The sequence below is a fragment of the Cervus elaphus genome, chromosome 28 (genome assembly GCF_910594005.1).
Source record: "Cervus elaphus chromosome 28, mCerEla1.1, whole genome shotgun sequence".
Taxonomy (NCBI): domain Eukaryota; kingdom Metazoa; phylum Chordata; class Mammalia; order Artiodactyla; family Cervidae; genus Cervus; species Cervus elaphus.
In genome coordinates this window covers 22,423,887-22,451,267 of record NC_057842.1, presented here as the reverse complement: position 1 = coordinate 22,451,267, position 27,381 = coordinate 22,423,887, and the positions used below count along the sequence as shown (strand labels likewise).

At 40.5% G+C, this 27,381-nt stretch overlaps 1 protein-coding gene across 1 annotated transcript in view; it reads right to left on the bottom strand.

The window, feature by feature from the left end:
• Positions 1–27,381, bottom strand: part of SH3BGRL2 (SH3 domain binding glutamate rich protein like 2) — a 73,247-nt gene that overhangs the window by 11,031 nt on the left and 34,835 nt on the right. The window contains exon 2 of the mRNA XM_043890265.1: positions 15,906–16,091. Coding sequence (XP_043746200.1) covers positions 15,906–16,091 — 186 coding nt within the window. The remainder of the gene's footprint in view (positions 1–15,905; positions 16,092–27,381) is intronic.

The window sequence follows — 27,381 nt, the reverse complement described above, 5'->3', positions numbered from 1 at the left end:
AACCTTTAAAAATTGTGAATCACTGTTGTATGCCTGAAACATACAATATTGTAAAACCCATACCTCAATAAAAAACAATTTTTTGGAAAAGAAAAAAAAAAAAAAAAGGTCTGACCTTTGTGACTTAAGGGGAAAGACCAGAGGAAAAAAAGCAGGTTTGAGGATAAGGTTGAAATTGACTTTCAAAATGTTAAATTTGAGAAACTGTATGAGACACTGAGTGAAGAAGATCTCAGTGGAGCACTGGGAAGTTTCAAATGACTCTAGGTATTACAGATTTCATAGAATTTTTTTTCATGGAAAACTTTTAATAAAAATTATATCTCAATTTGATGTAGAATTTAGGCAAAATTCCATGAAGTGAAAATGTTGTTACTGATATTCTTTGTAACAAAGTAAGTCTAAATAGTTGAGTAGCATTTCATTGGCCCTGGTTCAGGAAATAATCCTGTTTGACACATACTTTCTCTACCTGATCATGTGTCACTTATATTCAGTGTGGTAACAGGAGGACGAGTGCTAAACTACATCCAGCTTGTCTCATCATTTTAGGTATCTACCATGTGAAAACTGGTGGACTTGTTTCTCTCCACACCATATTCTGCCACTACTTGATCTAAATTCTTTTCCTTATGGAACCTCACTCAAAGCCATGGTTCTAATTAAATTGAGATCCCTAGCTCTGATTCTCCTCTCAGTTCTGATTCCAAGTAAGCAACTGTTCAAAGACTCTTTAAAAAATTTTTTTTTAATTTAAAAATTACTTATTTATTATAAACTAAATTATTTATTTTATAAAATAAATATATTTTATTAAAAATACATTTATAAATTTATTTATAGAAATAAATTTTGGGGTCTTGGGTGTGTGGGCTCTAGTTGCAGTGTGTAAGTGTCTTGTTACAGAGCATGGACTCCAAAGCGCAGGTTTGAATAGTCATGGCTCATGGGCTTAGCCACACTGTGGCATGTGTTGTCTTCCCAAACCATGGATCAAACTGGTGTCCCCTGCATCACAAGGCAGATTCTTAACCACTGGACCAGCAGGGAAGCCCTGTTCATAGACTCTTAGACATAATGGTTCTAAACGGCATGCTCTTCAAGCTCTTCCTTCCATCCCACAAGCCGCATCTCTCAGAAGAGTGGCATCGCCATCTAACAGGCTCTACCAGTCAGAAACCAAGGCGTCAGAGAGCTCCGCTCTTCCCTCACCAGTAACTATCTTACATTTCCTTTCAACCTCTCTATTTTTCTACATCAGTCTCATTGCCCTAAGTCAAGCTAGACATGTGCAACAGCACCTCAACACACCAACCGTCCTCCAGTCTCACCTATCCCCCCAGTCATTCTCAAGTGAGGATGCACTGATCCTTTAAAACTGTAAGCTGGCGCTCAGCTCAGCGCTCTGTGGTAACCTAGCGGGGTGTGATGGGGTGGGTGGGGGGAGGCAGGTTCTTGAGGGAGGGCATATATGTAGACATAGAGCTGATTCACTTCCCTGTACAACAGAAACCAACACAATCTTGTAAAGCAACTATACCCCCGATTAAAAGGGGAAAGCCCCAAACAAACAAGCAAATGCCAATTTGATCATACCACCCTCCACTTAAGTCCTCTCCTTCAGGACTTATTGCTCCTTGGGGAGACGAGGGGATTGTATTCGAGTTATGTGACAGCTGTTTTAATTCTTAACTCTCCCTAACCTTCTACATCAGTTCCACAATTGAGTATGATCAACTCTTCCTCCAAAATATATCTCCAGTCTATCCATTCCTGTCTTCATTACAATGGCTCTGGTTCTACCTGCACCAAACCAACGCCTGTCACACCTTCGTTTCTGGGAAATTGAGTGGTACATACAATCAGACAACCTACTATCTAAGTCATGACCACGACCAACTCATTTAACTTCCTCAGATGGCTTCTTACTTCTGTATCAGACACGACCAAAGCCCCTTGAAGCTTCAGAACTCGATAAAATGATGGCACATTCAGTGAAGCTGCTCTTAAAAGGGCCGTTAGCTGTTGTCCAGATGTTAAGTCTAGTCCATGTATTCCAGTTCCTAGAGATACCTGTTTGAAGAGTTTACCCCTCTCTGAACAGGAAACAGATTTAATAGAACAGGTAAGGGAAAGGCCAAAGGTGACAGAGAGAAAAAAAAACTGAGGACTAGTGACTTTGTTATCAAAATGTTATCCCTGCTCTTGAATTCAGAAAGACCTTTATACCTGGTTCTACCTAATGAATAATCTCTGATGTCAGTGTGAAAACAGAGGAATGAAGAAAAACTAATAATATAAAAAATGAAAAATGAGAAACAGTACCTGACTCAATCTCTACAGATGTAGTGTGAATTTTCTTTAAAGACCAAAGTGCTAACATGAAAATATAGTGCATGCAAAAGCTTATTAAAAGGCAAGTTACAACAAGACTTAATGTTTAATTCAGGTTTCAGTGTTTATATTAAAAACCTTATTCTTAAAATGACTCCAGTTCTCCACATCACAAAACTGGAAATAAAGTCAACTCTCACAAGCGAGTTTCATACATAATAAAACAAGACAGACTATGTACACAGAGAAAAATATGTAACATTATAAACAACCCATTTAACCACACTGAACCAAAACTATTCTTAACAGGAGGTGATCTTAAAATTTCTAATACTATTTTACTCTTAAAAATTAGATCAGTCATCAACAAAGAACAGTCATCAACCAAAGTTATTTAGAAATGTCAGAAATCTCAGAAAGGCAACATTACTTATCTATACAAAAAATTCTCTTAAACTGTATTTCTGTTATAAAACTTATAACCATTACTTTTAGTTTATGAACCTTTAACATATCACACTCTGGCCAGAGGGCTTCTGACCTGAATATTAAATTGAATGCTCCCAACAGTTTAGAAATTGTCACCTAAGGTAATTAATTCTTCTTCTGGAGTGATGAATACAAAATTTGGCAAATAACTTTAAAAGCAAAATAATCCAAAGGAAACTATTTATAAAAGTCAGTGTGAGAACAGTACCTGACACACACCAGGCAAAGAGGGTGATGAGCTGTGTCTGTTAATAAATGACCAACAGATCATGTTTTAGGCAATCTCATGCTAGTAATGTAATTTGAGTAAGTTCTATTTCTACTCTAAGTTACTTATAGATTTTAAATCATTATGTAAAAAATGTATCTCCCGACATATAAAAGCTTTTGAGTGCTCTGATGAATCTCAAATTGTAAGAAGTTATTTTCTCTGTCATGTTGAGACAAAGAGTGAGTGATTGATAATTTAAAATCTAGACCTTCTTAATGCCTTCTTTTAGAGATAATAAACTAAACAGTATGATCTAATTTGAGTAAAACAGTATTAGAAATTTTAAAATCACCTCCTACTAAGATAGAAGTTCTTATATTACGGCCTTAGGCATTCCCCAATAAAAGAGAAAGATTGGCTTTCTTAACAAAATTCATTTCTATTTAAAAGAAAACACACCAGGGCATATACTGCAAAAGTTAAAAGCACCGCATTTTTTTTTTTTAATTTATTTATTTATTTTTTTCAGTGGGTTTTGTCATACATTGACATGAATCAGCAATAGATTTACACGTATTCCCCATCCCGATCCCCCCTCCCCCCTCCCTCTCCACCCCATTCCTCTGGGTCTTCCCAGTGCACCAGGCCCGAGCACTTGTCTCATGCATCCAACCTGGGCTGGTGATCTGTTTCACCATAGATAATATACATGCTGTTCTTTCGCAACATCCCACCCTCACCTTCTCCCACAGAGTTCAAAAGTCTGTTCTGTACTTCTGTGTCTCTTTTTCTGTTTTGCATATAGGGTTATCGTTACCATCTTTCTAAATTCCATATATATGTGTTAGTATGCTGTAATGTTCTTTATCTTTCTGGCTTACTTCACTCTGTATAATGGGCTCCAGTTTCATCCATCTCATTAGGACTGGTTCAAATGAATTCTTTTTAACGGCTGAGTAATATTCCATGGTGTATATGTACCACAGCTTCTTTATCCATTCATTTGCTGTTGGGCATCTAGGTTGCTTCCATGTCCTGGCTATTATAAACAGTGCTGCGATGAACATTGGGGTGCACGTGTCTCTTTCAGATCTGGTTTCCTCAGTGTGTATGCCCAGCAGTGGGATTGCTGGGTCATATGGCAGTTCTATTTCCAGTTTTTTAAGAAATCTCCACACTGTTCTCTATAGCGGCTGTACTAGTTTGCATTCCCACCAACAGTGTAAGAGGGTTCCCTTTTCTCCACACCCTCTCCAGCATTTATTGCTTGTAGACTTTTGGATAGCAGCCATCCTGACTGGCGTGTAATGGTACCTCATTGTGGTTTTGATTTGCATTTCTCTGATAATGAGTGATGTTGAGCATCTTTTCATGTGTTTGTTAGCCATCTGTATGTCTTCTTTGGAGAAATGTCTGTTTAGTTCTTTGGCCCATTTTTTGATTGGGTCATTTATTTTTCTGGAATTGAGCTTCAAGAGTTGCTTGTATATTTTTGAGATTAATCCTTTGTCTGTTTCTTCATTTGCTATTATTTTCTCCCAATCTGAGGGCTGTCTTTTCACCTTACTTATAGTTTCCTTTGTAGTGCAAAAGCTTTTAAGTTTCATTAGGTCCCATTTGTTTAGTTTTGCTTTTATTTCCAATATTCTAGGAGGTGGGTCATAGAGGATCTTGCTGTGATTTATGTCGGAGAGTGTTTTGCGTATGTTCTCCTCTAGGAGTTTTATAGTTTCTGGTCTGACATTTAGATCTTTAATCCATTTTGAGTTTATTTTTGTGTATGGTGTTAGAAAGTGTTCTAGTTTCATTCTTTTACAAGTGGTTGACCAGCTTTCCCAGCACCACTTGTTAAAGAGGTTGTCTTTTTTCCATTGTGTATCCTTGCCTCCTTTGTCAAAGATAAGGTGTCCATAGGTTCGTGGATTTATCTCTGGGCTTTCTATTAAAGCACCGCATTTTTAAAACTCACTATGAAGTTTCTAAATGGGCTTGCTGAATTTCTTATACTCAAAAACACTCTCTATAAAGTGTTTGTAAATACACATCTGCAAACTGCACATTATAAGACAATCCCTGTGACTAAAGAATATAATAATCAGTTAATATCACCTCTGGAGAAAAACACAAGTACATAAAGCATATACAAGGGAAAAAAACCCATTCAGTTTCAGAAGCTGGTACATTTAAAACAAAGGCTGAAAAATTCACTCTGCTTCTAGCGCCAGCTACTCAGGAAAAGAAAAAAAATTCTGGGCTATAAAGATATCAGCATAACTGAGCACTGTTACAAATGGGATATTTATCTAAACGGTGCAATTTTAAGAATAGAGCTTAAACAGCTGTTAAGAAAAAGGGAGGGGGGGAAGCTTCCATTACCTATACTTGGGTTTGCTTTTCAAGTGAAAACCAATGTTAGAGACATTTATAAGCTCATGATAAAATCTACAACAGGTAGAGCTCACAATAGTTTCATTCATCCACAGAGCTTACTTAAGAACATTACCCGTTCACCATGGTTAGACTATTATGGACTGGACAAGCATTTGAGACAAAGGCCTTAAAGTTCTTTGCCCTTTAAGCGTTCCCTAAGAGCATGGCCAGGAAAACCCGCAGCAGCCACTCTGCAAAGCGGTATCGCTTCCCACGCTAAGTCGATGACAATTATGTGACAAACCCATATTATTTCTACACGCCAAGGGCCTCTCCAAACAGACGACCACAGGGAACAGAAACAACACGTGGCCTGCAAGCAAACAGTGGCAGCAACCACCTCTAAATGAGCCAAAGAGAATGTGGTTTACCCCAAAGAAGAAATTCTTTTAAAACATTCTTGCTAAGACGACAAGAGTTACTGCTGCTGCAAATGCACACAGACTCCTTCCTGAAATTTCTTTCAAGTCTGAGAGTAGCCTCTGAGCAGAATGTCTTCATTCAGTGGTGAAGGACCATTAATGCTACAGTCTATTTTGCGAAATCTTGATATAGAAGGAAAAAATAGTTGGCGGCTCCAATCCCGGTAGGACAGGGAAGATGCAATTGTCTAAAATAGCTTTATTCAACAACTTAGGCCAAATACCAAAAATATGAATGTCCAAAGCTGAAGATTTAAGATTCCTAACTTATGTTTAACATTTCTGACTGCTCTGATACAAGAGGGCAGAGCAAGCAAATACATCTACCCAAGTGCCCACTGAAACTGGGTGGGAAAAAACTTTGTGCTAAACATAGCAAAGGCAACCGGCAATAAAAGTTTAATAAATACCCAGGGGAGTCAGTGCAAAGGCTAAAGTCAGTTATGAGAATCTCTCATTAATAAAGTCATTCCTCTTTAAGCCTCAGGAATTTAATAAAATAGGATTATATACCCTCCACTACAACTGCTCACACAACTAAACAGTTCCATAGAGAATAATATGTCTGAAACAGTATAAATGTGACATATTTACATAGTACAGAATAGTTATTACAGGTATAGAAGACAATGTCACTGTTCCAAACTTAAGCAATGCCATATGTGTGTACCCACACGTGTGTGTATGTGTGTGCATGCGTTTGTAAATCAAAATGGGGGAGAAATGAGAGAAGCTATATGAATTCCAATTTCTCATCCTCTAAAGAAAAAAGCAAATACTGTCCAATTTAAAATCAAGGAATACTAGTATCTCTACTATCTAGAACACAGGGAGAAACATATAAGAGAAACACATGAAAGAAACATATCTCCATGTTTCTCTATATCTCTATTTCTCTATGTTTTCAGAGAGGTGATAACTTCAAATCACAAAGCAGCATATCTCATAAAGAGGCTGTATCTTGGGAATCTGGGGGAGACTGACCTTTCACCATGGACCCTCCTGTCGACAGACTTTATTATCTTAACACTGATATTAACATGGTCTTAGTGCTTTACAGTTTTGTTTTCTTTTCATTAACTTCGTAGGCTCAGAAAAGAGGAAAAATTTAACAAAAGGAAAACCGCCTGTTTGGATATCTATTACGATACACTGCTATGCATACAACTGGGGTGCCCCGAATGGATGGAGATGTTCAACATTCAGAGCACAAGCCATCATTCTCATGAAAGACACGTCCCAGGGATGTGTCACTGTAGAATATTGAGACGAACATCTCAGTGAGGTGAAAATGGGAGATTAAACATTTATAGAGAGAATAAAAAACAGGGTTATACAGAAGAGATAAAACTGCAAAGAATATCTAATTAAAATGCTATGTTTCTGGGCGTCCAGTAATAAAGAGGGATTGATATCACCCTTTCCCACCACCCTCTGGTATCTGTGAGGATGTTGCATTAGATCATTTACAGTAGAACATTTGAAGAAGATTCCCCTCGATTAGATCTCTGATCTTTTAGACAGAAAACCTTGGAATACAATTTTCAAATTCAGATTGAAAGGTTTCTAAGAAAATTCTACCTGCGGGGCAGGTGAGCTTCTAACAGAGGTGATTTCCCCAACAGAGTTCATTGTAAAATTTATAAGATGGTTCAATAAGCTTGCTTTTGAGATATCTGGCTTTGAGTTTTATTAATAAACAGGAATGCAAAATGATCAGGACCTTGACAAGGCAAGATCCAACAGACTGGGTTAGCTACCTGCTTGAGTGAAAACATCTGGGGAGCTATTCACCCATTCCTAGAACCAATTTTTGTTAAAATGTTCTATGTTCCTAGTGTTCTTGTAGGTACCAGGTACTAGGATAAAATATGCCATGGAGTCTGCTGAGGGTGAGCACAAGGAACTCAGAGACCAGTTGAAGGCAAGTCATGAAAAAAAATTCTACAAGCTGAAGGTCACATTGAGAGTAATGAGGCAGGTTTGGGCACGACGCGGGGGATAGGGAATAACCAGCGTCCTAGTTAATTAGAGAGAGTCAACAAAGCCCATCTGAACTGAGCTTTGAAAGAGAAACAGGACAGAATTTTGTAGGAGGTAAAAATCATAGGACTTGTTAATTAAAAGAGTATGGAGATGAGGAAAATGGGTGCGGGGTGACTTTGAGGGCTTTGCCTAGGACCTAAATAAATAACATCCATGGATGTTGTAGCCCTGAACCTATATAAACAACATCCATACTTTATAGAGACAGACCCCATCTCTTGTGGATGATGAAAACTGGACTTTAACTTTCCTTTTTATTTTTCTTACTAACGCTAACAAAAATCCTATTAACTCATAGTTACTGCAGACAATTGGACTTCAACAGGGGCCAAGCTGCTCTCCATCACCATGTTCTACGCCATTCTGCCAGACAGTATGCTTAATTTTCCTGAAGGAGACTTGAAAAGCTAATTCTCTGTTTCTCCAACGAGACCAGGACTGAACTCTAGGAAGCACAGGGAAATGTGAGTGGGTCATGGAGGGGCCCAGGAGCTAGGAGACCAGAATGGTCGGCCAGTTACAGACTGTTGTTTCAAGTGGCTGGAAACAAACTGAACAGCCCGTGGCAGGTGGGAGGACAGGTGACGACTAACTAAGTTCTAATAACCCTTCTAATAATCTTCCCAACCCAGGGATCGAACCGGGGTCTCTTGCATTATAGGCAGATTCTTCATCGTCTGAGCCACCAGTGAAGCCCTCTAATAATCCATCCAAGGAAATAATATGCAACATCTAAAAAACTAAGTTTGCAATGACATGGAAGCTCTTTTTGCTGGAGAAACAAAGCAGCACACAGAATGCTCATTCATGGTCCTGGACCCACTTCCCTGCAGATGACAGTTCAGTTCAATCGCTCAGTCAATGGCAACCCCACGGACTGCAACACACCAGGCCTCCCTGTCCATCACCAACTCCCGGAGTCTACTCAAACTCATGTCCACTGAGTCGGTGATGCCATCCAACCATCTCATCCTCTGTCGTCCCCTTCTCCTCCTGCCCCCAATCCCTCCCAGCATCAGGGTCTTTTCCAATGAGTCAACTCTTCGCATGAGGTGGCCAAAGTATTGGAGTTTCAGCTTCAGAATCAGTCCTTCCAGTGAACACCCAGGACTGATCTCCTTTAGGATGCACTGGTTGGATCGCCTTGCAGTCCAAGGGACTCTCAAAAGTCTTCTCCAACACCACAGTTCAAAAGCATCAATTCTTTGGCACTCAGCTTTCTTTATAGTCCAACTCTCACATCCATACATGACCACTGGAAAAACCACAGCCGTGACTAGACAGACCTTTGTTGGCAAAGTAATGTCTCTGCCTTTTTAATATGCAGTCTAGATTGGTCAGGGATGACTATATATATGTACGTGTGTAATCTTTTTTAAAGTAAAATTACATGTATGAGGTAGGGATTTGTAAAACTAATAATTAAAGGAGTTGGTTCTTCAGTTTCAGAAAAGATTCTAAAACACACTTAAAATATATCACCCAGAGACAATCTTTTCAAAAGTTACACAAACACTGCACTTGGGAACAATACAACTGCGTACATTTAGGTATTCTAGTGTGCTTCTGAGCCTTTACCCATAGTTAGAAAATGCTGACATATCTCGTTTCCTTTCACACCTAACACAGAAAAGGGTAGGAGATGCCACAGAGAACCACTGCTGGTCATTCAGCATTTCTGTGCCTCCTGAAGTCTATCCTAGCTGTCCTCTACTTTCAGACTCCAAGTAACCAAGGTCATATGGGGAAAGACAGTCATAGCTGTCCCTCAAATCATTACTTAAAACTAGTCAATAGCATTAATGTAATCTTATTTGGTGAGCAATACACCCAATGCTTAGTACAAATTTAATATTTTCCAAGTAAGATCTAAAAGTGCAAAAAAAGTAATTCAATAGTTTTAAAATAATAGATAATTTTATAGGTTGCCTCATGGAAACTAATCAAAAGTTAATTTTTCTATAAAAGTCTGCCATCTGTCTCTTAGCTGAACTGCCCTCTCTTCATTAGACAGGACACTACATGAGTAGTTCCAGCCACAGATTCCACGTCATTTCATCTTCACCCCACTTCACCCACAACCCAATTCTAAGTACTGGCATCCTTAGCCAAACACATCGGAGAAAGCAATGGCAACCCACTCCAGCACTCGTGCCTAGAAAATCCCATGGACGGAGGAGCCTGATGGGCTGCAGTCCATGGGGTCGCTAAGAGTCGGACACGACTGAGTGACTTCACTTTCACTTTTCACTTTCATGCACTGGAGAAGGAAATGGCAACCCACTCCAGTGTTCTTGCCTGGAGAATCCCAGGGACGGGGGAGCCTGGTGGGCTGCCGTCTATGGGGTCGCACAGAGTCGGACACGACTGACGTGACTTAGCAGCAGCAGCAGCAACAGCAGCCAAACACATATCTGCTCATCTCAATTACATGAATGGTCATTGTATCTTTCCCCGCTAGATGGCGAATCCACACACTGGTTAACATGACCCCAAGTCAAATAAAATTTGGCTGCATTCCCATTTCAAACTCCCAACTTTTTAATAAAATGAAAGAATTAATAAACTTATTTAGCAAAGTTGCAGGACAAAAAAGAAAACAACATATAAAATTCACTTGTGTCTCTACACACTAATAATCAACAATTGGAAAAGTATGTTAAGAAAATAATCCTATTTATAATAGCACTAAAAAAAACCCCACTTAGGAATTAACCTAACCAAGAGGTAAGAGACTTGAGCACTAAAAACTACAAAATATTGCTTAAAGAAATGAACAGAGACATGTAAAATGGAATCCCATGTGCATAGATTGAAAGACTTATTATTATCAAGAGGTCAGTGCTGCCCAAAGCAATCTAAAGATCCAACATTTCCATATCAAAATTCTAATGGCTTTTTTTTGGCAGAAATAAGAAAAAAATTCTAAAATTCATACAGAATCTCAAGCCAAAACAAGTTTGAAGACAAAGTTAAAGAAATCACACTTCCCAATTTCAAGACATATCACAAAGTTACAGTAATCGAAACAGTGTGGTACTTGCATAAAGACAGACATATAGACCAGTGAAACAGAATAAAATCCAAAAAAAAAATAAATAAATAAGCCCTCACATATATAGTCAAATGATCTTGAACAAAAGCATCAAGATCACTCCATGGGAAAAGCACAGTGTCATCAATAAATGGTATTAGGAAAACTAGATAATAACATGCAAAAGAATGAAGCTAGACCCTTATCTTATACCATATAAAAAAATCAGCAGGAAAAAAAAAAAAGAATTACAGACCTAAACATAAGACCCCCAAACTACAAAATTTCTAAAAGAAAACATACGGAAAAAGCTTCATAACACTGCATTTGGCAAGTAATGGTTTCCTGAGTATGACTCCAAAAGCCCAGGCAACAGAAACAAAAACAGACAAATGAGTCAATATCAAACAAAAGTTTGTTCATCAAAAGATACAATCAAGAAAAATGAAAGACAACCTAAGAATGGGAGAAAATTTTTGCAGATTACATATCTGATAGGAGGTTAATATTCAGAATATACAAAGAATTTCTACACAGTGACAAAAAGTCAAATAACCCAATTAAAAACTGGGCAAAGGACTTGAATAGACGTTTCTCCAAAGACAATATACAAACAGAAAACAAAAGTATAGGAGACGTTCAACATCACTAATCATCAAAGAAATGCGAATCAAAACCACAGTGAGATATCACCTCACACCCACTGGGATGGCTACTCTCAACAACAACAAAAAAACACCAAAAATCCAAAGAACAGAAAATAGCAAGTGTTGATGGGGATATGGAAAAGTTAGAACTTTTGTGCACTACTGATGGGATTATAATATAAAATGGTCCAACCACTGTGAAAAACAGTTTGGCAGTTCCTCAAAAAAATTAAAAACAGAATTAGCATATGATATGCAGCAAATCCACTTTTATGTATGTATCCCAAAGAACTGAAAACAGTACCTTGAAGAGATATTGCAAACCCATGTTCATGCAGCACTATTCACAACAGCCAAGAGGTAGAAGCAACCCAATGTTCATCATGGATGAGTAGAAAAGCAAAATGTGATATACACGTATAATAGAAGCCCCTCAAAATTCATACACTAGGTCTGTAGAACCCTCTTGGATGAGATTACAGCTCCATTAACCCCTTCACTACAAGAGGATACTATAGTAAGTTGGCAATCTACAACCCAGAAAAGGGCCTTCACCAGAACCCAACCCCAGTGTAACCCTGATCTTCCAACCTCCAAAACTCTGGGAAATAAATTTCTGTTGTTTGTAAGCTACCCAGTCTGTTGTATTTTGTTACAGCAGTCTTAATGGATGAAGACATAGATGGCGGATGAACCGTAAGGACACTGTGCTCTGTCCTCTGACATAGCAGAAAGGACCCACACTGTATGATTTCACTTCCGGGAGGTCTCTAAGGTGGTCGAATTCAATAGATATATAAAGTAGAACGATGGTTATCAGGGGCTACGGGAGGGGACAAACAGGTATATTTAATGGGTATAAGAATCTCAGTTCTGCCAGATGAAAAATCCTGGGGACCTGTTTTATAGCATTGTGAATATACATAATATTACTCAACTGTACCCTTAAAAGTGGTTAAGACAGTAAATTTGGGGGTCTTCCTGGTGGTCCAGTGGTGAGCACTTTGTGAATCCACTGCAGGAGGCGAAGGTTCAGTCCCTGGTTGGGGAACTAAAATCCCACATGCCGAGTGCAGCAACCAAAAAAAAAAGTAAATTTAATGATAAATATTTTTAAGAAAAAAATATATATAAAGAAATCCCAATCTTTTATTATTTTTCTTTCTTCCTTCTAAATAGGGAGGGAGAAAAGAAATGGGAGGAAATGTTTTCATTGTGTGCAGATGTGTGCATTTTCATTTCTGGTGCATTCCACACATGCCGGTTCCATAGACGGAGAACAGAATCTAAACCTTGAACATGAGGATCTGAGATTTCTAAAATGAGAAAAGCCTACATGTCGGGATGTTGACCTTTAGGATTTCATTTCCAGAGAAGAATCCTGCTCGTGGTAGTACATTTCATGGAAATAGCAAGAGCAACCGATCTGGGTTAATAAGTGCTCTTGCCCACAAACAACTGAAATAGACACTGGCAACTTAAAAGGAAAGAAATGTACAAAGGTATGGGGGGAACTCACAGAATCCATATTAGGGCTGGAGATCCAGTTTAGAAAAGAAGAGGAATTTCCATGTCTGGGAAGCCAACACCACATCCAGGCCACACCCCGGGATCAGCTTCCTTAAGACGCCAAACATACAGTGTACAGCCACCAGCCTACACCTGGCCCCATCACTCCCTGCTACTCACCAAGCCACCTCCAACTGCTGCTATTTCTGCATCATTTCCTTGATGTCCAAATCCAGGGCGCTTTCATTTGGTGGGAAATCTCAAATGCTAAAGGCATGATTTTCAAAAGCTAAAGGAGAGAGAGGGCAATTGTCCACACTGGTGAGCAAACAGCTTAGCAGCTATGCATGTCTCACAGGCCTAGCCCGTCCAGTTTAAAACAAAGTAGTAAAATTTCCAGTCAATTCAGGAAACAGGAGAATCTTGGTGCTTATTGGATCCTGTCATTTGCAATACGGCAGGTTTCCACAGGTTATCCACCCAGAGAAGACCACTCATAAACTGTCCCTGGGCAAAGAAAGGGGCACAGAAGCAGGTGGTTTGAATGAAGCCATGGTTCACCGCCCCCCGATTCTTTTGTTTTTGTCAAAGTTGAATTTACTGGACCTTGATAAGAGCAGACACTGTCTTCAAACCTGCTGCCAGAACTGACTATAAAGACAGAACGCACACACAACATTGCTGTCACCACCACTGTGGGAATGACTCTGCTCAAGCAGAGAAGATGCCATTCATCCGGCACAGTTAATAAATATGGAAGCCTCTAGCCAGCTGCCAGCCTACCTGAAAAAAATTCCATAGACTCCATAGGGCAAAGGTATACAGAGATTTAGAAAGTCATAAAGCAGTGAAGATAAAGAAAAGGAATTAACTTTATTTCACATCCCATTCCTTTTTATTCTTTAAACACATTCCTCTACGCAAAAGGGCCCTGAAGACTTTGGCTTTTATGGTGACAAAGCAAAGATGTCTCTACCTCCCTCCTCTTAATAGGGCTATGAAACAACAAGGATTAAAAACAGCTCCACTTTTAAAATAAAACTAGGAGACGCTGATAGTCTTGAACCACGTAAGCAGCAAGTGGGTAGAGAAATGCAGGGACAAGTCGAGAGCAGAGGATGGTCTCACTTCAGGGTCTGAAGAGGCAACATCAATAAGAAGTCAGCTGCATTATTATGTAAGAATAAAGGTTACTATTTTTGTGGATTTTTTTGTGTCATGATCACATATTTTATTAGGGAAAGTATATGGTAACCAAGGGTGTATCCCACTCACGATTAGAGTCTAGAAAATGGATCAATACTTTTGTGCCTGCAGACCACAATAAGATAAGTTGAAAATCTGTAAACTGTACAATTCAAAATAAAACTGCTAGGGACTTCCCTGGTGATGCAGTGGCTAAGACTCATACTCTGATGCAGGGGGCCCAGGTTTGATCCTTGGTCAGGGAACTAGATCCCACATACATGCCACAACTAAGAGTTTCCACATGCCACACATACCACAAGGAAGATGGATGATCCCGCACGCAGCAACTAAGACCCAGTGCAGCCAAATGAATAAGTAAATATTAAAAAATAAAAGAAAGCTATTAGTTAAACAGTGCAAGAAAACTTAAAACAAAAATCCAGTGGTTTTGTTGAATTCTGTTCCTCAGATTCTATTCCTCAGATTCTGCAGCTGTTAAAATGCCTTTATTCTGGTCTTGTAATTGAGTGGTAATTTGGCTGGGTATAGAATTTTAGGAGTACTTTAGAAACAGTCACAAATATCCTGGGAAGTAAAACAGATACTATCATCCTTTGTGTAAAGATGAGAAAACTGAGGTATAAAGAGATGTGACTTTCCAAAGGTCTCAAGCCAACACAAAGCGGTTCTAGAACTCAAATCAGTGTCTAGCACCAGGTTCAATTCTCTCTTCATGACATGCAAAGATGCTGGGCACAATCTTTATGGCTTTATGTTTCAACGTTTCATTCTCTCTCATGTTCATGGACACCTGTTTCCTTTTGAGCCACCAAAAGCACTGTTACCCCGTTTCTCCATTCTAGTGACAACCCAGTTCTTTATTTCACCTTAAGTACCTCCACACTGTAGCCCCTCCTCCTTCTCCAGGCCATCCTTAAAGAAGTGCAATGCAGGTCTCAAAATAAACACTGACTTACATACTTAGAGCTCTGGCAGAAAGCAAATCCTAACTACTCATTAGAAAAATTTCTCAAAAAATTTTTTTAACCTAAGGAATAAGAAGGAAAATAGACAATTAGTTGAAAATGCCTTCATTTTCTCAATGCCACATACAGCAAGAAGGCATCTGATATATTTTAGCTGTTCATAATGACCCAGAAGAGCCTAGCAGGCTCTTGGGGTCGCAAGAGTCGGACATGACTTAGCGACTGAACCACCACCACCAATGATCCATCTGGTTCATGATCATCAAAAAGCAAAACGCTGGCTTATAATCAGGTATTAGCAGTTTTAGAGAAATAAATATTTAAGAACATACCCTCTTCATTCTGTCCCCAAAAATGTATGAATCAAAAAATATGCTTTAAAATGTAGAACACAATAAACACGCATATACACAGCTTCTCTTCCCATCCCCTTGTCTCAAAGCAAACAGGAAGACATAGTCTGTGACCTTGGACTCACACGCCCACTTAACTTCACTATTAGATTTGTGGACCTGAATAGGTACTAGGTGAGGAGGTCACAGTCTGCACTGAAAAACCCCAACTGCACACCAGGCAAAGAAATGATGTGGTAACAATCTAGCTACTTACTCCACAGTATTGGTCATCATTAAATATCTGAGGTGGCAGAGGGTTGCCCTGAGCAGGCTTCTTCTCCGGGGGGATGTTCTTATACATCCATTGCCTCTGCTCTTCTGACATTGTGATGTCCACCTCCTCAAACTCTATCTTGTTGGCTTCCAGAAATCTAACCACATCCTGCTGTTTCTTCTTTATCTGCAGAGAGAAGACAAATACATAAGGAGACACGCTTCTCTGAAACCACACGTACAAGTTTCCCATATGAACTAGATTTGATTGCTCACTGCCAAAGGCCACCGAGCCACCCCTCCCCAAAAACAGAGTTGATTTTTGCAGACCCCACACACCACCCACTCCCTGGTTATCAAAAGGATGGCTAAGCAAGCCCTGACACAGTGATTTCTACACAGAATTCTGGGGCACATCTCAGATGGTCTGGGACGGACAGACTAGGTCTGAGGTGGGAGATTCACTTAGGTTTCTGGGAGCCATAACCACTCCCCCTCCCACCCCTCGAAGTTGACAGGTACAGTCACAAAGACTCCCTGTGCCCCTAACCATTTGAAAACCACATACAGCCCATCTGAGATGTTGACACTTCATTGATTCCTGGGAGTGGCCACATTTTTATTCCCCTCAGCAGCCTCTTTCAGATATTCCACAGCTGTAGCCACTGTCATGAAAGCGTCCTTTCATCAAATCACAAGAGGAGAAATGTTCTCCACTTCTAAGGTGAGAGTCAACATCAAGTATCACCTTACTTTGAACTCCCTTTCTTAACCCTTCTTGTTTCTCTGAACTTTATGTTTCCTTCCAGTCACTAGGGGTCAGGTATGTCCTTGAAGAGCTGCAAACACCTGTGCAGGTTTTCCAACTGTTACAAATTTTGTCATTTAAGGTATGTATTAACAAACTAAGATGGGGTAACAATATTCGGTATCTTCAACACAGCATATAAGACATGAGCAAACAGACGTGCTTTTTCCAAATGATTCTGGGAAATATGCACAAAAAACAAACAAGGGGATTCCCGAGCAGTCCAGTGGTTAGGACTCCATGTTCTCACTGCTGAGGATGCAGGTTTGATCCCTGGTTGGGGAACTAAGATCCTGCAAAGCTGAGATGCAGCCTTAAAAAAAAAGAAAAAAAAAAAAAAACACCTTAAGAGGTGAAGTAAATGTTATAATGGCTAAAGGAAAGAATCATTTTGAGAAGTTAAGCAGCTAGAAAGACCTCTCGACACACAAAAAATAAAATGCTGAAGAACAAACCTTCACATACTGATAGCCCCCACCAACCCCTCCCAGCCCTATCCCACCAATCCAACTCCTCCTGCAAGGCTTCGGTAACATGTTTCTCTGAGGTGGAAGTCTGTTAAATGCCAGGAGGACAGAGGCATTGGGAGGCCCATACCTTATATACGGAAACCCAGATCACTGGGTTCAAGTCTATGAATGAATAAGGAGATGGCATAATTAGTACAGACAGAGATCAAAGGCTGACAAAATATGACATCTCTAAGCTCAATATTCTAAAAGGAGAGAATTACCATGTGGTTGTAAATCCAAGTTGAAAATGCCATTATCTCAATTTCTTGAATTAAGCCATTTCTCAAGTCTGAAAAAGTTAACTTTTCCTCCTCACTCATACTATTTCAGAATATATGTTACTTTGTAACTCCAATGTGCAAAACGTTATCAGCCATCCTACTTAATTTTCCCTTACAACCCTACCAGGTAGAGTTCATCATCCCTGAGGTTGAAAGTGTTCACCTATTTTGATCAAAGTCCTAGTGGGTGTTCTTCTCAAGACAATCATGTCATTGTCCTAAAATCCTTGTTCAGTGGACCCCCACTAATCTTTGTAGAACAAACAAAAAGTTACCTACAATTCTACTATCCAACAGCCACTGCCAAAATCTAAACAGAGAAAAGGGTCTGGATTTAACGTCCCTGTTTGGAGCTCTACGTACCCAGCACATTTCAATCACTCCTGCTGCTGCTAAGTCACTTCAGTCGTGTCCGACTCTGTGCGACCCCATAGACGGCAGCCCACCAGGCTCCCCCGTCCCTGGGATTCTCCAGGCAAGAACACTGGAGTGGGTTGCCATTTCCTTCTCCAATGCATGAAAGTGAAAAGTGAAAGTGAAGTCGCTCAGTCGTGTCCGACTCTTCACGACCCCATGGACTGCAGCCTACCAGGCTCCTCCACCCATGGCATTTTCCAGGCAAGAGTACTGGAGTGGGTCGCCACTGCCTCCTCCGTCAATCGCTCATAAGTATGATCAAAAATGAAACTTATCTTGGTTTTCCATATATATGATACGGGCTTCCCTGGTGGCTCAGATGGTAAAGAAACTGCCTGCAATGCAGGAGACCTGGGTTCAATTCCTGGCTCGGGAAAATCCTCTGGAGAAGAAAATGGCGACCCACTCCAGTATTCTCACCTGGAGAATCCCATGGACAGAGAAGCCTGGCAGGCTACAGTCCATGGGATCACAAGAGTCAGACATGACTTAGCAACTAAGCCACCACCACCTCAGTACTATTTTAGGACAAAGCCCTACGCATGAAAGCCAGGTGAAAGGGCAAAGACATTTTTCAGATTCCTGAAGGACTCAAGCTAAAAATGTCTTTCAACACAGTCATCTCAATTTACATTCCTCAAATTACATTCTTCAATTTACATTAGCAATGTCTAGGAGTGTCCATGTCTCAACATCCCTCTTCCTTAAAACCAGGATCTGCAAGCTGTATTGAGGAATATTAAAATTCAGATGGCACGGGGTGATGGATGTTAACTAAACTTACTGTGGTGATCAACTCGCAGTGTATACATACATCAAACCTTTATGCTATACACCTTAAGCTTATACAGTGTGGTATGTCAATTATACCTTAATAAAACTGGTGGGAAAAATGGTCATTACTCTAAGAAGAAAATTCAGATGCATCATTATACCCTATCAACCTTCAGGAAGCAAAGGACAGGTCATCACTCACACTGGCAATGGCTGATGGTAGCATCAGGAGCTAACTGCAATTATATCTGTATTTTAAGAGAAAATCAGGAGAGGCATGACCAGGTTAATGTGCAAAGAGACCACTTTAATACTATGCATCTTAGAAAGAAATAAGGAGGGACTTTCCTGGCGGTCTAGTGGTTAAGACTCCACACTCCCAATGCAAGGGGCACGGGTTCTATCCCTGGTTAGGGAACTAAGATCCTGCATGCCATATGGTGCCACCAAATCATAAAACACCTGGATACTTTCTAAACCATTTTTTTAATCAATAAAAAAAGAAAAGAGGAGAAATTCTGTATGTACTATTGACACTGCTATGAAAAGTTTCCCAAGATTTATAAGTGAAAAAAAAAAAAGCAGATTTGTGTGTACACTAAGCACTTTTTTAAAAAATAGAAAAAAAAATAGGAACATATCTATATTTACTTGTATTTTCATTTCTTAGAAAAATGGCTGAAGGTTATATAAGAAACGAACAAAAGTGGTGACCCAGGAAGCAGGGCATGAAAGAGGGGGAGACTGAGAGCAAGAGTTAGCCCTCCATGGATGTACGTTTCTTTGAAAAATGTGAATGCATCTATATTCACAAGATTAAATACAAGAAATTAATTTGAGAGCGAAAGAACGTCCCATAGAAAACAACCTGGAGGGGGATGGTAGTCCAGGTCCATAGAGAACTGGGGCATTTTACATAAATCATGCTTCCTAACAGGGTGTGAAGCTGGACTCTGAGTGTTTTGCTGCTTGCTGGCCTCCTTGACTCTTTATATGTATAAGAAAAAGGAGGGGGAAAAAAAGAGCTCTAAATCCTGGTTTCTTCATTTATTTACTGGGTGAGTTTGAGCCAAGTTACCTCTCTATGCCTCAGTTTTTCCATCTTTAAAATGGGAACAATAGTATTACCTACCTCATTGGATCACTGTAAGGGTTACATTTAAATGATGTGTAGATTACAATACTGCCTGGCACATAACGTCTAATGTTCCCAATTATTATTGTTGAGTTTGCTATTTGACATCACATAAAAAAAATCTTTTAGAATGCAGTACCAGTTTTAAAAAAGTTCACTTTTTTGAGACAAGGTGAATCGAAATCTATTTTGCTTTAACAAAATTTTAAAAAATAAAAAGAACTAAGGTCACAGAAAATTGATACGATAGCAAATCAACCAAATAAACAAAAGGGAGAGATTTACCCCAGAGAAGGAAGTTTGAAGGGGATGTTTGCTTATAACATTAGCCGCAGGAAGGAAGATGAGTCACGGCATTAGGGCTGATTTTGAGATTTATCAGGTGAACGTGGTGGGAACAGTGGGAGGCCAGGGATGACCGGCAGGGACGGGCAGGACCCGGGAGAGGCTGGGGTACCAGGTAATGGAAAGGCTGTTCCCACAAGGCAAGAGGAAGCCATCAAGGGCACTGTACATACTGGCATAAACCCAGGGTTCAGATAACAATAACACACACCATCACTTCCTTGACAAAGAGCTTTCTTCTTTACTTCAACTGTCCTGGAACAAAATACACCTTACAATTAATATTAAAGGAAACTGGGGAGGGAAACTTGTGAAAGAGAAAAAGTAAATTGTGGGGCGTCTGTCACTTCCTTCACCCCCGTGTCAATTTAGCCTTGTAGCTGTTTTTGTTTTTTTAACAAAAATACAAGCCATGGCAGATAATGCTAGTTATTTACCCAGTAGCTAATCTCCCATTCTTTCTTAATAACCAAAGACTGATTTTATTTAAGAAAGCAATGTGGGGGAAAAAAAAAAAAGAAAGAAAGCAATGTGCTCAGCTACAAAAACTTGTTGACTCCAACTCCTCCATAGCTAGGGGCGATCACAGAACACAGTGCTGCCCAGGGAGATGTGAGGTGGCCACTCCTTGGAAAGGCTCCACTTAATGAATGAAAAGACCAAGCCCATTTTGCACCTATTCATTGGAAGGACTGTTGCTGAAGCAGAAGCTCTAATACTTTGACCACCTGATGCGAACCAACTCACTGGAAAAGACCCTGATGCTGGGAAAGAGTGAGGGCAAAAGGAGAGGGGGTAGCAGAAGATAAGATGGTTACATAGCATCACTGACTCAGTGGACATGAACATGAGCAAGCCCCGGGAAATACTGGAGGACGGAGGAGCCTGTAGAGCTACAGTCCATGGGGTTGCAAAGAGTTGGACGACTTAGTGACTGAACAACAACTTCTTTCTCTCCTGCAGAAATGCACCCGTGGTGCCTGGAGGTACAGAAACTATTTGGCAAATGTGAAAACCAATGCCTTATGCAAAAATGGTGGTGGTCAAGCAGAAGAACAGAAATCTGAGTCCTTGGTATTTTACAGCTGCCACCCTAGTCTTATGCAGCCCAAGCTAACCTTTCACTATTAGACAAATAAATCCATAATTAGTTAAGCCACTCTATAACAACTTTTCTACAGCTTGCATCCCAATGCAATGCTGTTTGGTAAAACTCTTAATTGCTACATAAAATGTCTTCGGCAATACTGTGGTATGATGGGTTGAAAATAAGTTACTATTGCAGAGCAGAGTCTAGAAATAACAGCTGTAAGGCATAAATTTCACGTAAGTGAAATGAGTATCTGTCACTAGATGAATGGATGAATTTTCCTTTTCTTCATAAAGCAACAACAAAGCTGTTGGACCTAAAATAGCAAGATATCTACAGAAGCAGGAAAGTTGCATTTCACCTTATCATTAACCAAACACCATTACATGTCATCCAAAGCAATTAAAGGGAAGTTGTTCTTGTTCAGCCACTCACTCATGTCCGACACTTTGCGACCCCATGGACTGCAGCACACCAGGCTTCCCTGTCCATCACCAACTCCTGGAGCTTGCTGAAACGCGTGTTCATTTAGTTGGTGATGCCATCCAGCCATCTTATCCTCTGTTGTCCCCTTCTCCTCCTGCCTCAATCTTTCCCAGAATCAGGGTCTTTTCTAATGAGCTGGCTCTTCATATCAGGTGGGCAAAGTACACTGTTAAATCTCTCAGGCTCTAACATAGGGAGGCCCTCAGGCCAATTCTAGCCTACAAAAACAGTCTTTATCTTTTAAGTGGTTGAAAAAAAGCCAAAAGAATAATGGTATTTCATGACATGTGAAAATTCTATGAGATACCAATTTCAGTGTCTATAAATACAGTTGTAGGCACCTTCCTGGGGGTCCTGTGGTTAAAACTCCACATTTCCAGGTCAGGGGCCGCAGGTTTGATCCCTGGTTGGGAGCTAAGATCCTACACGCCCTGCAGTGTGACCAAAAAAAAAAAAAATTGTATCGGAAGACAGCTACATCCATTCATTTACATACTCTCCACGGCTGCTTTCACCCTAGAAAAATTAACATAGTTGAGCTTTAAAAACAGAGGTCGTATGTATGGTTCCCAGGTGGCTAGGTGGTAAAGAATCCGCCTGCCAATGCAGGAAATGCGAGTTCGATCCCTGGGTTGGAAAGATTCCCCCTTGAGAAGGAAATGGTAATGCTCTCCAGTGTTCTTGCCTGGAAAATTCCATGGACAGAAGCACCTAGTGGGCTACAGTCCACTAGGGTCACAAAGAGTCAGACACGGCTGAGCACGCGGGCACATCGTGTGGTTCCCAAAGCCTAAGGTATTTCCCAGCTGCCCTTTTCAGAAAAAGTTTGCCAGCTCTGCACTAGGTCACAGATCCTCATTTCCGGTGCAAAGCTCACTTCCTCGGGGAGGCCTTCCCTGACCACGTGATTTTGTATTTTCCCCAGCCACCACCGTGCCCCCACCAACCCCACAACCCCCTACTCTTCCTTCAATGCTTTATTTTTCACCGTAGCACTTAGCATCTGATGTATCGGTCCGTTTTACACATGTGTTTGTCTACCTCTTCCTATCAGAATACACATTCCACCAGGTCAGGGTGTCTTGCCTGCTGTTGCATTCACTGCTGTATTCCCAGGTCTAGAATGTTATCTGGCACAGAGAAGACACTCGCTAAGTGGTTAATGGACAGCCAGGACTTTCACTGATTCATTCATCATGAGGATGAGATACAGGTACCACCCTCTTTGGAGAGCCCTCTCCAGCTTCCTCAGCTGAAGTTTCATTAGTTACACTTATTACAGTTTTATTTATCTGTTTACTTGTTTTTATACTCACTTCTCCCTCCACAGTGTCAGCTCTCTTTAAGCACACGGCCTGGTGCACAGGAGGCGCTCAGAAAATATTAACTGAGTGGATGATTAAAGAGTTATTGCCCCAGTGCTCAACATCAAAGCTTTCCAGGTGACATTCAAGAGATCACACTGAATTGATAATTTAATCTAGGAACAAATGGAATTGAAGTTTAGTCAAACAGGAATGTAGATCAAACACCAATATTTTTCAATGAATGCTAAAGCTGAATGACTTTTAAAAGGTCTCCCATGCTACTTGGAAATGGAAACAGTCTAAATAATTCAGAAGAATCTCTGGACCCTGAATGTGAAAAAGGCGTCCCTTCTAATGTTGACACTGACCTTGAAGAAGGAAGTTGGATGTGATTCTATGTTTAAATAAATGCTACAGTCAGTTAATTTTAAAAACTGCAAGTGCATTATGTATCATAGTATTTTGTTTCACCCAAATGGTTTTTTTTTTTCTGTTATATAAGATTGCTGATAGATTCTTCCCTGCTGGTCCAGTGGTTAAGAATCCACCTTGCCAATGCAGGGGATACAGGTTCGATCCCTGGCCCGGAAAGACTGCATATGCTGCTGAGCAGCTAAGTCCAAGCACCACATCTACTGAGCCCACAATAGATGGGCTTACAATTACTGAAGCCTGCATGCCTAGAGCCTATACGCCACAGCAAAAGTCACTACAACGAGAAGCCAGCGCACTGACGCCAGAGAGCAGCTCCCACTCGACGCAACTAGAGAAAGTCCATGCACAGCAACAAAGACCCAGAGCAGCCAAAAATAAACAAACATATTTTTTCTTTATATATATATATATATGTGTATTTTATTGAAGTAGAGCTGACTTACAATGTCCCAGGTGCACAGCTAGGTGATTCAGTTACACAAATACACATATATTATTTTTGAAATTATTTTCCATCATCAGTTATTACAAGACATTGACTATAGTTCCCTGTGCTATACAGTAAACCTTTGCTGCTTGTTGCATATCTATTTTTTTAATTAAAATTTTAGCACTCTATTCATATTAAGTCAAACAAATGAATCAAAATGTCATAAATTTTTTAGTTAGGCAAAAATTTGTAAGTTTTAAAAAATATATATACTATACATATTATTTATATATATATATACACACACACACACACACACACACACACAAGCTTTTCTATTACGGTTGATAAAGGCTTGAGAAAGAAAATTAAAAAAAAATGAAGAGATGGAGAAACTGGAAAACATAAACTAAATGAAATGGGAGCACTGAACATGAAATAGAAATAGTGAAACCAACTAGATAAAAGTGAAACATCATCATATAGTCCAGTTGTTTTTATTTTAATTTTATTTTTTTTATCAGGCAGTTGTTTTTAAACACGACTGCTCACTAGAAACATATCTGGAGCTCTGGAGAACATTTTTTAAAAGGTGTGTTGATGTTATCTGCTAGTTGATGGCAACTGAAAACTAACCAATATGTGGGTATTTCCCTGACCCTGCTTCCAACTACCACCATAGAATTCTATCAATAGCACCCCCCAACCCCTTTCCCCCACGTGTCTCCCGGAACTCTGAAGCGAGCTCCTCACTGTTTCAAAGCAGCCTTCTTGGCCACTGCATTGGTAAGTGCTGCGCCCTGAAGGCGTCACCCCCAAACTCCTATGTTGAAATCTCACCCCCAAAGATGACAGCATCAGAAGATGAGGTTAACGGGAGGTAACCAAGTGATGAGGATGGAGTGCTCTTATCGAGGAGGCCCAGGAGCTCTCCTGCCCCTGGCCAAATGTGAGGACACAGCCAAGACGACAGTCTGCTCCCTGGAATTGGGATTTCCCCAGCACCCAACCATGCTGACACCCTGTTCTTAGACTCCCAGCCTCCAGACAGTGAGAAACTTCTGTTGGTGAGGAGGCACCCAGTCTGTGGTATTTTCTTAGAGCAGCCTGGATGGACTAAGACAAGAAACCTTTCACCCTTTCAATCCGGAGCCCCGCAGGACCCAGAATCTCAAGTTCTCAAGTCCTGACGACCCACCCCTGGTGATAAGGTGTCTGGGCTGGGGCTGCTGAATCTGCTGACGTGGCATGAATGCTCAATGACTCGTGGACATCCTAGTGAAGATGCTGGTAGCTTCCATTGGCAACCTCCTGACTCCAGGAATCCCTAGGGTTAGGATCAGAGGCCAGGCTCAATAAATAACACCGCATTTGACTTACACTTAGCCCTCTTCTGAGGCACTGGCTTGTAAGTAAACTTGCACTCCTCCACTCTCTCTTCGTGTAGAATTAGTTCTCTCCCAGAAGGCTGCCAGTTAACTTACATAATTAAGCAGCCCCTGCCAGATTCCTTCCAGACGTGCCTAGTCATGTTTGAATTCCAGGCTGAACACAGCCAAGGCTATATGCTGGGATCTTGGGAGTCTACTAGTAAATAAAGATATTATCAATTAGAATAAGATAGGGCTTTTTGTTTCTTGGTTTTTTTGGTTTTTTTTTTTTTGCTTTTGCTTTTTAACTAAGATTTAATGTGAGCAACTGTGGGAAAGCAAGTTTACAGAAAAAGCACACACATATGAAATAACGCCATCTGCAACAACATGGATGGACCCAGAGACTGTCATTCTGAGTGAAGTCAGACGGAAAGAAACAAATATTTTATAACACTTATATGCAGAATCTAAAAAAAAAAGGTACAAATGAGCTCACTTATAAAACAGAAAGACTCACAGACATAGAAAACAAACATTCCCCAAAGGGGAAGAGGGCGGGAGATAAACTAGGAATTTGGAAGGAACATAGACACACTACTATACATAAAATACATAAACAACAAATACCTACTTTATAGCATAGGGAATACTCAATATTTTGTAATAATCTATAAGGGAAAAGGGGCCTCTCTGGTGGCTCAAGACAGTAAAGAATCTGCCTGCAATGCAGGAGACCTGGGTTCGATCCCTGGGTCGGAAAGATCCCCTGGAGAAGGAAATGTCAACCCATTCCAGTACCCTTGCCTGGAGAAGTCCATGGACAGAGGAGCCTGTGGGCTACAGTCCATGGGGTCACAGAGAGTTGGACACAACCGAGCAACTGACATACATACACACATACGGGAAAGGAATTTGAAAAAGAACACGTATATTTATACACATCTCAATCACTTTGCCTACACTTGAAACTAACACAACACTGTAAATCAAATATACTTCAATGAAGAAATTAAAAAAGAAAAAAGACAAAGCACAGATGGAAGACAAGGAAAAACTCGAGGAAAAATAAGTATTTTAGAGTTAGACTGTCCTGGTTTTAACCCTGCCCCTGTCAGCTGAGGAGCCTTGCTGATATTATTAAGCTTCTCTTTCAGCCCTAGTTTTCATATCTGTCAAATAGACTCAGTATCTTTTTTCATAGGTTTATTGGGAGGATTAAGTAAGAAAAGAGCTAAACAGTATTTTTGCCTGAGACATCCCATGGACAGGGGAGCCTGGTGGGTGATGGTCCACAGGGTCTCCAAGAGTGGGACAGGACTGTAGCAACTTAGCGTGCAAACAGTAACAGGCACTGCTCAATTATTTCATTCATTCAAGCATATTAACTTTTCTTCCTTTACCCTAGATACAGCCTTTGGCAAAAAATACAAAGTAACTTCTGAGAACTTTCAAAGGGTTTAGGAATCCGATGCAACAGTTCTTCATTTCACCTCCTTCTGCACTTCAAATACACAGATTTCTTTCTTTTGACTTGAGGCAGATGTAAGGCTGGTTAGGGCCTTTCATGTCTCTCACAGAAAAAGTCAAAGGCAGGCAGAGGAAGGACAGAGAAGACATACTTACTTATAACTTGATGAGACCTACAGAGACGGGGCTGGACTAAACTAGAAAGCGGAGGGGGCATGAGGACAACTCCTCCTTCCAATCAAAAAGGCAGGAATGGGCTGATGATCCTTCCCTGGTCAGAGACCCAGGAACTTTCCCAGGATTAAGTAGGGTGCCTCAAAGATCAATCATTTCGTGGCAAATTCTTTAACTAATACCACACCGTGGGACTCACTAGGCACTATGTTCTCATAAGGAGGATGCAAATGGCAGACGCTAGTTACCCCAAAGCTATCCTCTACTTCTCCCATGAAGCCTAGAAAGTGAAACCCCGGGTTCCCAGCCATCCTTGGAGCTGGGCAGCCACAGGACCCAGAGGCCACAGCTGAGCAGGGGCCGAAGTCCACGGGGCAGGGCTTCTGAACAAGGCTCTGCTTTCCTGCCGTAGCTGCCCTTCCTTCCTCTTCTTGCTCAAAACC